The sequence below is a fragment of the Crinia signifera genome, chromosome 5 (genome assembly GCF_055691185.1).
Source record: "Crinia signifera chromosome 5, ASM5569118v1, whole genome shotgun sequence".
Taxonomy (NCBI): Eukaryota; Metazoa; Chordata; class Amphibia; order Anura; family Myobatrachidae; genus Crinia; species Crinia signifera.
The window spans coordinates 269,009,048-269,023,944 of record NC_139221.1 but is presented as its reverse complement, the minus strand read 5'-3'; the positions used below and the strand labels follow the sequence as shown (position 1 = coordinate 269,023,944).

General features: G+C 45.3%; 1 protein-coding gene across 1 annotated transcript in view; it reads right to left on the bottom strand.

Moving 5' to 3' along the window:
* Nucleotides 1-14,897, bottom strand: part of PTPRN2 (protein tyrosine phosphatase receptor type N2) — a 947,086-nt gene that overhangs the window by 583,107 nt on the left and 349,082 nt on the right. Inside the window, exons 6-8 of the mRNA XM_083188999.1 lie at nt 12,318-12,756; nt 10,576-10,821; nt 2,643-2,683 (exon numbers count right to left, since the gene is read on the bottom strand). Coding sequence (XP_083045125.1) covers nt 2,643-2,683; nt 10,576-10,821; nt 12,318-12,756 — 726 coding nt within the window. The remainder of the gene's footprint in view (nt 1-2,642; nt 2,684-10,575; nt 10,822-12,317; nt 12,757-14,897) is intronic.

The window sequence follows — 14,897 nt, the reverse complement described above, 5'->3', positions numbered from 1 at the left end:
GTTTATAAAGCCTTTATACAGTTCTACAATGATACAGACTACTGCCTGGAATTAGGAACTAGTGCTGTACTTGTAATTATCAATGACCAGGGGCCAGAAACTAGTGTTGCACTGTATTTGTAAATAACAGATACCTGGTTCCAGGAGCAGATGGAACTAGCACTGTGCCTGAGGTTGCCAACTGACTGGAATCAGGAACTAGTCATGTGCCTAAGGTTTCCAACTGCCTGGAGTCAGGAACTAGCACTGTGTCCGAGGTTGGCAACTACCTGGAGCCAGGAACAAGCACTGTGTCTGAGGTTGGCAACTACCTGGAGCCAGAAACTAGCCCTGTGTCCGAGGTTGGCAACTACCTGGAGCCAGGAACAAGCACTGTGTCCGAGGTTGCCAGCTACCTGGAACCAAGAATTACCACTGGGCCTAAAGTTGCCAAATGCAAAAAATGTCCTTTGTTGTACAAGGACCGCCAAATAAATATTCAGTACTACTTCTAAAAACAACAAATAATTTATTGATGAATTATAGTACTGAATAGCCAATACTACTTCTTCTAGATATATATTTAAGATTTGTAGTATGGAATCAATACAAACATGTTATGATTTATATGATACAGTGGGGCAGATGTATTAAGCTTTAACAAGAGATAAATCCAAGAGTGATGAGAGATAAACGTCCAGCCAATCACCTGCTAACTGCCATGTTACAGCCTGTGTTTGAAAAAAGTCAGTAAGGAGCTAATTGGCTGGACGTTTAGCTCTCCTTATCACCCTTTTATTATTTATTTATTAACAGTTTCTTATATAGCGCATACATATTACGCAGCACTTTACAGAGAATATATAAACATTCACATCAGTCCCTGCCCCAGTGGAGCTTACAATCTATATTCCCTACCACATGTACACGCACACACAGACATTCTAGGGTTAAATTTGTTGGAAGCCAATTAACCTATCTGTATATTTTTGGATTGTGGGAGAAAACCGGAGTGCCCGGAGTAAACCCACGCAAGCACGGGGAGAATATACAAACTCCGCACAGTTAGAGCCATGGTGGGGATCGAACCCATGACCTCAGTGCTGTGAGGCAGTAATGCTATCCATTACACCATCCGTACTGCCCTTGCATTTATCTCTTGTTGTGGCTTAATACATCTGCCCCAGTATGTGATAAATGGCATAAACTGTTTTATGCATTTCATGGGACTGCTGCCCACTTCTTCAGACAATTTACATTGCTTTTTCTGGTTATTATCCTGAGCATAGGACAAGCTAGATGCTGATAAACTGCAAAGCTAAACAGTGCATTTATTCTGATTCCAGCAATAGGATTGTCAGACAAAATAGGCATATACTGTCTGAAGACGTGGCCAGTAATCCCATGAAATGCATAACATGTTTTATGCAGTTCATCACATGTTGTACCAGATGATCATGTTTGTATTGATACCACACTACATATCTTCATTCAACCGTTTATATAGAAGAAATAGTAATGGCTATTCAATTTGGGGAACTTGTGCCAGAACGGACATTGTTTGCATTTAGATTCTGTTGAAGAATTTCTGGATTTTCCTTCTCCTTTCAAGTCAGCAAAAGCAACCAATTGTTTGGATCCAATTCCCAAGCAGTCAGTGCTGGTCTGCATAGTTCCACTGAGGATGCCAACTGTCTAGAGCCAGGAAAATGAACTACACCTATAATTATCAACTGCTAAGAGGTGGCTATTGTGTCTATGGTGCCAGAAACACAGTGCTGTTATCCATGAGCAGATTATATTGTTATTCCCTGTATATCAGTTGTTTCACACACTTCTTTGATTGTACGTTCCTTTGGAAAGCGTTGTCTCTAACTTCTGTTACATTTCATTGCCTGTCATTTGCTTTTACAGTATGACGATCCTAGGAAGGTCACATTTTTAATTTTGCCTTAAATTTGGAAGGTTTGAATCCACCAATTAGAGCTTTCAATCCCTGGATTTCAGTAGTGAGTGCATGTACGGTTGTATATTAATTTTAATACACTACCTTCAGTATACGACTGTGCCTCAGACGCTGCCCTGCTGCCCCCAGTTGTGCAATGCAGCTGTGCGCGGTGTGACCTGATATCAGAGGTCATGGCTGTCATACTCATCTACAGTATCTCACGTTTAAGAGGAGGAGTACTGCTGCTGCCTGACAGCGCCATGATCAAATGAATCCCAGAATCCCAGGATTTAAATAACTGCATGGGATTGGGTCTTTAAAATGTACAGTGCTGGGAAATATTTTTTTAATTTACAATAAAAAAACATAATTTCAAAGATTATATTTGACACCAATGTAATTGTAAATACCTAACAATTATTATAAAATCGTATTCATTAAGAGTGAGGTGGGGTATCTGTCACCTTTTTGGGTACAGGGCTTACATGCATTAAACACAATGAACCCTGATGCCAAACATTGTAATGCAATTCATTGAAAACATATTAGAATAAAAGTTCCCTTACCCAATTATCTTTCTTTCAGTGTATGTGACAATTCCATTAAATTGCACTGGTGACAAATACATTATATATTGATTTTAAGAATTACGAGTAGCTCACTTTGTTTATAATTATCACAATTAAAAACACAGAAAGAAGAAAAAGAATTGTACCTTTGTTTCGTATTCATGTTGTGTCCTGCTTATTCCTTGATCTGCAAGACAATAAAAAAAAACAATAAAACAATGGATGGAATTTGAATGAAAAAAGTGACATTTCTTCTTGTCCATGACACAGGTCATGTTTTCCTGAGGCAGAGGGACTGGGGCATGGTCAGCAGCTATCAGAGTGCTGGCCATGTTCCTCCGCATTGGAGAAAAGCGGGACATTGCCCATGGGAGAGACAGCCGGACAGTGTCCAAATAGTGGGGCTGTAACCAGGACAGTTGGAAGGTATGCATAGCAAGTGATTGGGACACCTGTGTTAAGCCTAATGGACAGATCTCCAGAAACATGGTGCTTACAGTATGTCATACATCCGATGATAACTTCAGAGCCGACACAGAGATATTGTGATTGGGTACAGGATGTGCAGTATCGGACCAGGCGCCCATGTGAGCCTGTACACACATCTCTCTGCTTAATATATAAGACGTGCCCAAATGAAAAGGAGTCTATGGTTGTATGAAAAGGAGACTACAATTGTATGTAAAGAATATTTTAATCAAAGTGTATTTTTTTTAATTACAGTTTACATTACAACTACACATAACATTACAATTACAAATAATTGCCTTCGACATTGATGCACTGATCCCAGCACGTAGGAAGGGAGTGGGTGGCTTCAGTCTAGAAACTGCTGGGTTGCTGATGGATCCAGTTTTCCACAGTGTCCTGCACCACCTTGTCACAGGTAAACCGTTGACCTTTAATGAAGGTGTTCACTACACATGCATAACTGGGAAATACGCCACACCATCTATCGGCAAACACATTAACCCTTTGCAATTAGATATAATGCCACTACAGCAGAAGTCTCCTTTTCATTTGGGCACACCTTATAATTCAGAATGTGTTCAAATGTAGTGCTGGAAGACACATTTTCGAGGTTAGTCTCTTGCAATTCCCATGTGGAAAGTATTGACTATAGGCCACCGCGAAGCTGGCTTGAGGATCCCTGGACCGCGACCTGTACACTAATGTTTTGTTGTTGTGACGGACGCCATGAGATCCACGTCTGGAAGGCCCCAACAGACTTCTGGGTGGAGAGACCACCCCCCCGGATGAACTTAGAAAGTCCGCTTCCCTGTTTAGAATTCCTGGTATGAACACCGCTGGCAGTGCCAGTAGGTGTTGTTCCACCCAAGTTAGGATTTTGGACACCTCTCGCATGACTACTGTGCTGCGGGTGCCCCCTGATGGTTAATGTATGCCACTGTTGTGGCATTGTCTGACCTGCCTTGTACAGATTTGCCTTGAAGAAGATCCTGTGAGTGAACAAGAGTGTTGTGCACTGCTCGAAGCTCCAGGACATTGACGGGCAGGCATGTTTATAGCTTGGGCCATACGCCTTGCAAGGACCGGGATTCTACTACCACTCCCCAGCCTCATAGCCTGGCATCGGTAGTGAGGAGAATCCAATCTGTGAACCAGAAAGGATGTCCCTGCTTCAGGTGAGGCAATTGTAGCCACCACTGGAGAGATATCTGAACCTCTGGAGTCAGTGCCATGAATGTGGTCCTTATGCGCTGATGTTGTCCATCCCATTTCTGAAGGATCAGACGTTGGAGGGGGCGGGGGTGAAATTGCGCCCACTTGACCATGTAGAATGTTGACACCATTAGACCCAGAATTTGCATTGCCAGATGGATGGATACTCTGGGGCTCTGTAAGAAGAGGCGTATCCTTCATTGTAGAGATTGACGCTTGTCCCCTGGTAGGAACAATCTCTGTGTTTGGGAGTCTAGACAAGCACCCAGGTGCCGAATCTGACGTGACGGAGTGAGGGAGGACTTCTCCCAATTGAGGAGCCAACCATGCTATTGGATAACAGCAAACGTTGTTTGTAAATGTGCTAATAGCACTACTGGTGACTTTGCTACGAGGAGCAAATCGTTCAGGTAGGGAAATACACTGATCCCCTGGAGATGCAGATATGCTGCCATTACTGCCATCACCTTGGTAAACACCCGAGGGGCAGTGGCCAAGCCGAATGGAAGGGCCTGGAATTGAAAATAGTGGGACAAATTGGAGAACTCTATGGTGTGAAGGAAGTATGGGTACATGTAGATATGCATCCCGTACATCCAGGGAGACCATGTAATCTCCCGGTTCTAATGCTAGAACTAATGTCCTCAGGGTTTCTATGCAGAATTTTGGCACCCTGACAAATTTGTTGAGTGCCTTCAAATTTAGTATGGGCCTGTAAGTCCCATTTGGTTTTGGGACTAGAAACAGGGTGGAAAAAAAACCTATCCCTCGCTGGTGTTGAGGGACTGGTAAAATGACCTGAGACTGCAACAGGGAGGCCAATATTTGCAATAATTGTTTTGCTTTTTGTGGATTGTGAGGGAGGCCTGTACAAAAGAACTTTTGTGGGGGGGGTTCTTTTGAACGAGATGGAGTATCCCCTTGACATGACTTCTCTCACCCAAACATCTGCCGATGTGGTGAGCCACTGTTGTGTGAATTGTAGAAGTCTGCCTCCCACTTTGAGGTCCCCCTGCGGGAGGCTCACCCCGTCATGCTGCAGGTTTATCTGGATTGACTGGGGGTTGTCTAGTGGCCCAGGCTTGTTTTGGCTTAGACTTGGTTGGCTTGGCAGTGGTTGATGTGCGAGGAAAGGATTGACCCCTCGCTTTACCTTGGGGACAAAAGGACCAAAAAGGTGTACTTTTCGGTCTCTGAGGGAGAGCTGAGGGAAGGCATTCAGTCTTAGCTGCTACAATTTTATTGAGCTCTTCCCCAAACAAAACATCCCCCTTAAAGGGTAGCATTTCTAGTGTCTTTTTAGACTCTATGTCAGCCTTCCAGGGCCATAGCCACAGGATACGACGTGCCAATACAGAGTTTGCAGATGCCTTTGCAGCTAGGACTCCAGCATCAGACAATGCCTCCATTACATATATTGCAGCCAGCTTAATATGAGACACGCATAGTCTTTCATCTTCTGATCAATGGGTAATTTGTCCTCCATGACCTGAAGCCATGGCAGAATAGCCTTTGTGGCCCAGGTTGCAGCCACAGTAGGTCTTTGGACCGCTCCTGTGAGGGAAAACATGGCTTTAAGAGAGTGCTCTAAGCGCCTATTCGTAGGATCCTTTAGAGAAGATCCTGTGGTAATAGGGAGGACAGATGGTTTAACATGTGTAACATGGGAATCTACCGGGGGAGAGGCTTCCCACAATTTGCAATCTTCTGGTGGCAAGGGGTACCTAGCTAGAACTCTCTTAGAAAATGAGGATTTCTTGCCCAAAGCCTCCCATTGGTCAGTATGGATCTCCATTAAGTGGTCCGAATGTGGCAATTGGGCTTTGATATCTTTTGTTTTTTGAAAACATCCCTGAGTTTTGCCACTAGCTCAGGCTCATCAGTGTCAGATAAGAGCACTAGCCATATTGAGCCAATAAGGGCTGGTACATCTGCCATATCCACTTGTACAACAGGTGTCCCTAACTCTGGTAGAGTGGGATCCTCGTAACTCCCATCAGCTTTGTCATCATCTTGATCCCCATTATCATCATCCTCATCTCCCGTAGTGTCATCATCTAACAATGGGAATATTGGGGCAGAAACACTAGGTAACTGGTTTCTGACAGATGTAGTTGGCAGTAACTTCTGCATAGCCACCGATGTCTGTGCAAGGGTTTGCACTGTGGCATCAGGGTATCTACTCATGGTGGAGGAGCCTGTACAGCCAGTGTAATTACAGGGGGCTGAAGGCGATCCATTAGGGTGCCCAGAAGCTGCTGAAAGGCTGCCCAAGGAGGCTCCTGTACAGCCACCGGGGCAGAGGATTGGCCATGGGGAATAAAGCAATTGACACATAACCCCTAGGCACAAGCCTTATGTGATAAGAGCAACGGAGACTCTGGGTGACATTCTATGGGATGCGATTTGGCTTTTTTTGCGTTAATTAGAGCAGAAAATGGCGATATCGCATTTTCCCATTAAATCGTTAATTTAATGGGATGCGCTAAGGGACTGAAAACGCATATTATGTGCATTAAGGTATGCTGATTAAAATTGCGAAATTAATTCGCATTTTTATCGCATCCAGATGTTTTCGTATAGAAAAGTATACAAGTCGCTTATTTACTGCAATGCGCATTTGCACATCGCATTATTTTTTATCGCACTTATTTCAGACCAGGGTCTGTTTGGCGAATTAGCCAGAACCCTGCACAGATCGCAATGTTCTGTGCAGGGTTCTGCTGTAAAAAAATAAATAAAGGGTTAAAATAAAAAAAAAACGAGCGCGGGGTCCCCCGCCTGAGCATAACCAGCCCCGGGCTCACTGAGCCGGTGCTGGTGACATAAAATCAGGGTCCCCGACAAATAGGGGTCCCCTTGATTTCATGAAACCAGCACCAGGCTCAAGGTCCGGCGCTGGTTCCCAAAATACGGGGGACAAAATGACTAGGGGTCCCCCGTATTTTAAGAACCAGCACCGTACACAACCAGCCAGCAGGGTAATGCCACAGCCGGGGGAAACTTATTATATAAGCTCCCGTGGCCAAAGCATTAACCCCCTGGCTGGTCAGCATGGGCAGGGGTCCTGGGGAAGTGGGGACCCCCCCAATGAAGGGGTCCCCCCCTCCAGGACTTACCAGCCAATGCTGATAGTCCGGGGCTGTCCCCGATGCCCCTGGGCGGTGGGCATCGGGCTGATGGCTTGTGTAAAAAAAAGAAGTACAACTATTGTTTTATACTGGCGAACTATGAGTCCCAGCAAGCCTACCCCGCATGCTGGGACTTGGAGAACCACAAGTCCCAGCATGCGGGGCATTAAAGGGCCCGCTGGCACTTGTAGTTCTGCAGTACAAAAAATAGTTAACAAAATCACACTGACACACTGTAAAATAAAAGTTTAATACACACAAAACACACACACACACTGATACTTACCTACCTTGAGCCCGTAGGTCGGTCCCTGGATCCTGGGTCCGTCCTCCGGGGCTCCAGGGCAGAAGAGTCCGGTTCCGGGGCCTTGGTCCTGGTTCCGGGGCTGGTCCTGGGGTTCCGGGGCTCCTGGGCTGCAGAATCCGGGGTCCGGGATCCGAGGTAGTCCCCAGGGGTACATAAGAAAGCAAATCCAACTCACCTGGTCCCCGGCGACGACCTCAGAATCCTCTCCGGTGACAGCGCTGCTCCCATCTGGTACCCGGCTCGCAGGACTTTGACAGACGCAGAGATGTTTCCTCCTCGGCGTCTCTGCACAGAATGATTTCTTGGCCAATCAGGAGCCGAGAAAGTCGGCTCCTGATTGGCCAGAAATCATTCTGAATACAGACGCCGAGGAAGTAACATCTCAGCGCATCTAGAGCAGAGATGTTTCCTCCTCGGCGTCTCTAGTTAGAATGATTTCTGGCCAATCAGGAGCCGACTTTCTCGGCTCCTGATTGGCCAAGAAATCATTCTGTGCATAGACGCCGAGGAGGAAACATCTCTGCGCCTGTCAAAGTCCTGCGAGCCGGGTACCAGATGGGAGCAGAGCTGTCACCGGAGAGGATTCCGAGGTCGTCGCCGGGGACCAGGTGAGTTGGATTTGCTTCCTTAGGTACCCCTGGGGACTACCTCGGATCCCGGACCCCGGATTCTGCAGCCCAGGAGCCCCGGAACTCCAGGACCAGCCCCGGAACCAGGACCAAGGCCCCGGAACCGGACTCTTCTGCCCTGGAGCCCCGGAGGACGGACCCAGGATCCAGGGACCGACCTACGGGCTCAAGGTAGGTAAGTATCAGTGTGTGTGTGTTTTGTGTGTATTAAACTTTTATTTTACAGTGTGTCAGTGTGATTTTGTTAACTATTTTTTGTACTGCAGAACTACAAGTGCCAGCGGGCCCTTTAATGCCCCGCATGCTGGGACTTGTGGTTCTCCAAGTCCCAGCATGCGGGGTAGGCTTGCTGGGACTCATAGTTCGCCAGTATAAAACAATAGTTGTACTTCTTTTTTTTACACAAGCCATCAGCCCGATGCCCACCGCCCAGGGGCATCGGGGACAGCCCCGGACTATCAGCATGGGCTGGTAAGTCCTGGAGGGGGGGGACCCCTTCATTGGGGGGGTCCCCACTTCCCCAGGACCCCTGCCCATGCTGACCAGCCAGGGGGTTAATGCTTTGGCCGCGGGAGCTTATATAATAAGTTTCCCCCGGCTGTGGCATTACCCTGCTGGCTGGTTGTGTCCGGTGCTGGTTCTTAAAATACGGGGGACCCCTAGTCATTTTGTCCCCCGTATTTTGGGAACCAGCGCCAGACCTTGAGCCTGGTGCTGGTTTCATGAAATCAAGGGGACCCCTATTTGTCGGGGACCCTGATTTTTTTTTTTACTTTGCGCTGTCCTGCAAACGTGCGATTTTCAGACATGAAAATCGCACATTTTCAGGACTAAATATAGCGCACCACTTCGCCGCAAATCGCCCCTCTTCGCACTTTTCAGCCTCCAATGCGCATCACATTAAATATGCGCATTTTGACTGAAAAGTGCGAATTGAAAAAAGGCGATTTGCGGCGATGTGGTGCGCGAATAAAACATGCGCATTTAGCGCAAAGCATAGAATGTCACCCTCTGTCTGAATATGCCCCCATTTAGAAGTCATGTTGAAAACAGACAAACAAGGAGGTAATATACACAATAGGTATAGCCTTGATAGGAAAACCTAGAGTGATAACACAGCAGTATGTGACTAAAGAGGATAATAATAAGCAGTAATAAGGACAGTAATAAGCATGTACAGAGAGATAAAACAGACTAGCACAAGTCACATACACAGTATAATAGCTGGGGCAAATCTATGCCACTGCAGCCCAATCAACCACTAAGCCCCAAAGAACCAGTGGGATATGGATGTCTGTAAAAGCATTCACAGCTTGTGGACGGTATTACAGGGGAGACTAACCAAAACACTCCTGGAGACTTGCTGCTGCATGCTGAATCTCAATCTCTGAGAAAGGAGTAGGGTCTCCCTGGCATGCAGCAGGACAACGATTTAGTGCTCTTACAGAGAGCCTTACCTGTCCCTGTGCTCCGGCTATGCTGTCGGAGGTTACCGGTGTCTGGAAGTGCTAGGCGTCGGGCTCCACTTCGCCCCATACCCCTCTTGACCAGGATCGTGGGGGAGTTTCGTAGCCGGCAGGGGGATGGAGCTGCCGTGCTGTCATCAATGTGACCGACGGTGCATGTACCCCAGCAGCAGTAACGCTGCAGAGTGTAAAACCAAAAAAAAAAAAAAATTCTTTGGGAATCCCTACTGAAAATAAAGGTGCTCTAGCTTCCTGCTGGCACCAACAAAAAACTGATGAGCTAGGCATGGAGGCGGGGTTATATGGGAGAGGAGCGGTGCATCCTGGGAAATCTGAAAGCTTCGCTGATTGGTGCCACGGTCCTCTGAACTGCGTACAACCCCAATGTCACCCTGTGGGACCATGGAACCCGAAGAAGAAATATACAAATTTCTTTGGACAGTGCCAGGAAATGATGGCTACATAAGCCCAACAAAGCTTGAAAGTTTCCCTCCAGCTCACATAACAAATGTTATCTGTCCTCTGTCTGCCCACGCTGACAGTTAATTTAAATAATATCGTAACAGAGAATTACAGTTTTATATGTTATTAACTGCACATTGCATTTGGACATTTACTCCATTAAATATTAGATTTTTTCAGTGCTGAATGCTGGTCTCTGTACACTTTAAAGCAAATTACCATCCTAGAAGAGCTATATTTATCACTGATAATATATGAGAAGTATTTAGCAGATTGAATACATCTTCTGAGAAACTACAGTATTTAATCTTTTCTTTGGTTAGGTCATCCCAAAAGGTATTGTGCTGAATCACATTACATACTATATGGCCCGTTCTTAGTTATACTGACAATTTCCATACCTTGACCAGTTTGATTAACAAGTCTGTCCAAGTCTTCAAGTTCCTGGGATTCATATGGTCCCACTTTTACTAGTTCCTGCTCTCCTCTTTCAACCTTCGTCTTTTTGGCACCAAATTCTTCTCCATCAACAACCTGCAGAGTGTCAGCAATTACATCTGCCAGTTCGTCAAGTTCTTTTGGGCTGAGGTTATCGATGTTCAGTTTATTTTTGCCCAGCTCCTTCACAACATTCTGGATAAATGTTTCTGTGTAAATATATATAAAGGTACACTAAATGTAAGATACACAACACATCAGCCTAATAACACTGCTAAACATTATAATGAGCATGCCATGCCGAGTGATTTCACTGATGATATTGGTTACTGATATCATTCATCGCTAAGTGTGTACACACAATATAGGCTACCAGGGCTGATGTTGTGCATACATACATCACTAATGATATTGGGGGTAGAGTGCATTGAGTAATGTGTATGGGGCTTTATTGTGCAAGGACTATAATGCCCACATTCAGCATCCATAGGCGATGCATTACTGTTTGGTTCAGTTTTAGATCAGTGGCGTAACTAGAAATTTTGCTCCCCCCTGCCCAAAAAATTTCTGGTGCCCCTCCTTTTAATGATTCCCCTGTTAAATCTTTATAAACTGGCCTCTACAGGAGCATGCTCCTAGTCTCCGCAGCAGCCCCAGTGCCAGCCTCTAAAGTAGAGTGACCAACAGCTCAGCAGCTTCCTGCCGACCTCCAGCTCCTCAGCATCTCAGCAGCCCCAGCGCCTGCCCCGGCATCTGCCAGTAATCACCATTCACCGGCACTGTAGCGGGTACAGCCGCACACACTGGGACCATTTTACCTTTTACCTTGCATCGTTGTCAGTAGCACCAGTGATTACTAGTAGACTCTGGTGCTGGGTCTGCTGAGGAGCTGGAGGTTGGCGGGAAGCTGCTGCTGATGCATGAAGTCTCTGTCTCCATATAGCAGCCCCCCCCTGCTTGGATGCACACATCTGGGGTCGGGAAGAACATTCTTCAAAAGGAAGAGAAGTTTTTGAACTCGAGAACATGCACTGGTCTGAAACTGGAGAGATGGATGCTCAGGGGAAGTTTAAGGAACAAATGTAATGTAAAGGGTAGTGGATAAATGGAATAGCCTCCTATCAGGGGTGGTAGAGGCTAAGCAGTAGAGGAAATTTAAATTCTTGGGACAGGTATATGAATATACTTCCAAAGAACTAAGGATGAAAAAGGGTTGAGGTTACCTAAAGGATAAAAAGGAGTAGACTAAAGATGGACCAAGTGGTTCTTATCTGCCATCAAAGTCTATGTTTCTGTGTTTGTGTTTTCTGTTAAGATAAGGACAAATGACCTGGCTGTGCTTTCATGTGTGACTAACTATGGAAAGATGCTGCTAGATCTGGTCATAAATAAAGCAACAAGTGACAACACAATACAACAAATCTTTTATACCTTTCCATATTTGAATAATTTACCCTAGAAAAAATAAGCATGCATGTAACTAAGGAACGAATAAACTTTTGAAATTTAAGAGAACTATACAAGTTCATATTGGGTTTTCAATCTCTGCCACGTCTCATATGAAAATATTCTTCACAACGAAAGTAAATAAATGTGAATGTCAGGAAACATAATATATACAGTAAAAGTGGTGTTGCTTTTTTCTATTAAGAGTTACCTAGTGTACAATAAGGGAAAAAAATGCCTTAAAATAAATATGTATTACCATCCACAGCACTCAGCGGGTCCTTTGGGGTTTCCTGGTAAGAACTGGATTTATAAATCAGTGCTCCAAGGTTTGGCCTTGACAAGACTCTAGCCCTTGGTCTCTGAAGAAACGATTTCACTGGATAACTATCCTCTTTATCATCTTTAGGAAGCACCCCTTCAAGCTGACTAAGTTGGGGGGGCTGGTATTTATTAGAAAACACAGCAGAAACTTTTGGTCTCCCCTTCGGATTTAAGTTATCGGAATTGTGCGATACAGCCTTTTCAGTGAGGTAAGCTTTTAATGCCGCCAGTAAGGTTTTTTTCTCCAGATTCGCTTCTGAATCTTTTGGTGGCTTGTCAGCTGAAGGCTTAGATAACGCCTTTGAAGGAGTCTCAGTAACTTTTTGACGAGAAGCTGGAGCAAAGAACAAACCCGGAGCTTTTCCTTTGGAATTCTGAAACAAGCAATCAATCAACTTGTCAGATTTTATGTTTTCAAGAAGACAAACTCTTAATTATGTAATAAAACTAAATGCGTAACAAAAAATAAAAGTAATTTGGTAATGTTGCAAATCATTTTTAATTAGCTATTTTTTTCCCCCTAGATCCCAAAGACAGCATTTGTTTATTTGAAAAGAAATTGGATTTTCCTGAGAATGGAATAAAATCAAAATGACAATCATGTAAATTAAAGAAATATTGCTTATGAAACTTTTGCAATTGCAGGTAAAATTACTTTTTTATGTGACTTATTTCAAAGAAAAGTAATCCTGTAAGAGAAGCGATACATTCAGGTTCATTCTTAGTACAGTAGGTAGGATGCTGAATTTGATTTGCTAGTTCTATCCTATTGCCTCTGTTAAATTGTATCTATTAGTCCCACATTGTGAATTATTGTTCCGTATGTAGCAGGGCACCGTAACCGCATCATGAGCGGAACAAATTTCAGGTTTTCTCGATGTGGCCATTAGAGTAACAATTGTACTTTTATTTCTTAGTTTATTCAACTGAATTGGATATTGTTTTTGTGTGTGTGTGACAGATGTATCTTTCTTTCAGTATTACCGATAAAACAGGCTTTCAATTTTTTTATTGTATGCAAAGATAAAGTTGAAAAAAAGACATTGGGTGACATTTAATACAATGTGATTTTTTCGCACTTTCAAAATCGCCCATTATCGCACGTTTTTAATATCGCATTTTTGCAGCGATTTCGCATATTTAATGCGTATTCCGGGAACAAAAGTGCGATTTAGTGCGATAATGGGCTATTCTTAGGCATGAAAATGTGCGAATTTTAGGCATGAAAATTTGGGGATTTGCGGTAATGTGCGATTTTGTGTTCTCAAATTTTTTTTTTAAAAACGGCGTGAGGTCCCCCCTCCTGAGCATAACCAGCCCCGGGCTCCTTGAGCCGGACCTGGTTCCAAAAATACAGGGGACAAAAAGCATAGGGGTCCCCCATATTTCTGAAACCAGCCCAGGACTCTTGGACCGGTCCTGGGTCCAAAAATACGGGGGGACAAAAAATTTGGGGGTCCCACGTATTTTGAAACCAGCACCGGGCGCCAACAGCCCGTGGTGTCATGCCACAGCCGGGGGACACTTTTTATATAAGGTCCCCCGGCCGAAACATGAGTACCGTGGCTGGTCAGCCTTGGACGGGGTACCTGGAGGAGTGGGGACCCCCCAATAAAGGGGTCCCCCCAAGGCTTCACCCGTCCAGGGCTGAAGCCCGGGGCTGTCACCGGCGTCCGGGGCAAGTGGACGCCGGCCTGATAGGGTTAATTCTCATAAACATAGCATTGCTTTATGCAGGAGAACTACAAGTGCCAGCAGAGCTCCCCCGCATGCTGGGACTTGGAGAACCACAATTCTCAGCACGTGGGGCATTAATGGGCCCGCTGGGACTTGTAGTCCACCTGTAAAAAGAATGTTAAAAGAAAACACACACACAGAAAAGTAAAACTTTATTACACAAACACACCTCACTTTTACACCAATATACTTACCAATCCAGGATTCAGCGCTGCCTCCCAGCTAACAGCTTTCTCTGGCGCAGAAAACAGCCTCTGTAGCGCTGTCCTAGCACTGCAGAGGCTGAGAGGGTCTTCTGCTTATGCGTCTCCATGGAGAGGCATCGGCCAATCACGCTCTCACCCTCTGAAGCGCTGGGACAGCGCTACAGAAGGTGATAGCTGCGCCAGAGAAAGCTGTCTGTGCGAGGTCAGCTGGCTGTGGAGCAGGGAGGCAGTGCTGGATCCTGGATTGGTAAGCATATTGGTGTAAAAGTGAGGTGTGTTTGTGTAATAAAGTTATACTTTTCTGTGTGTGTGTTTTCTTTTAACATTCTTTTTACCGGTGGACTACAAGTCCCAGCAGGCCCAGTAATGCCCCGCATGCTGGGACTTGTGGTTCTCCAAGTCCCAGCATGCGGGGGAGGTCTGCTGGCACTTGTAGTACATTCTTTTTACAGATGGACTACAAGTCCCAGCGGGCCCAGTAATGCCCCGCATGCTGGGACTTGTGGTTCTCCAAGTCCCAGCATGCGGGGGAGGTCTGCTGGCACTTGTAGGTCTCCTACATAAAGCAATGT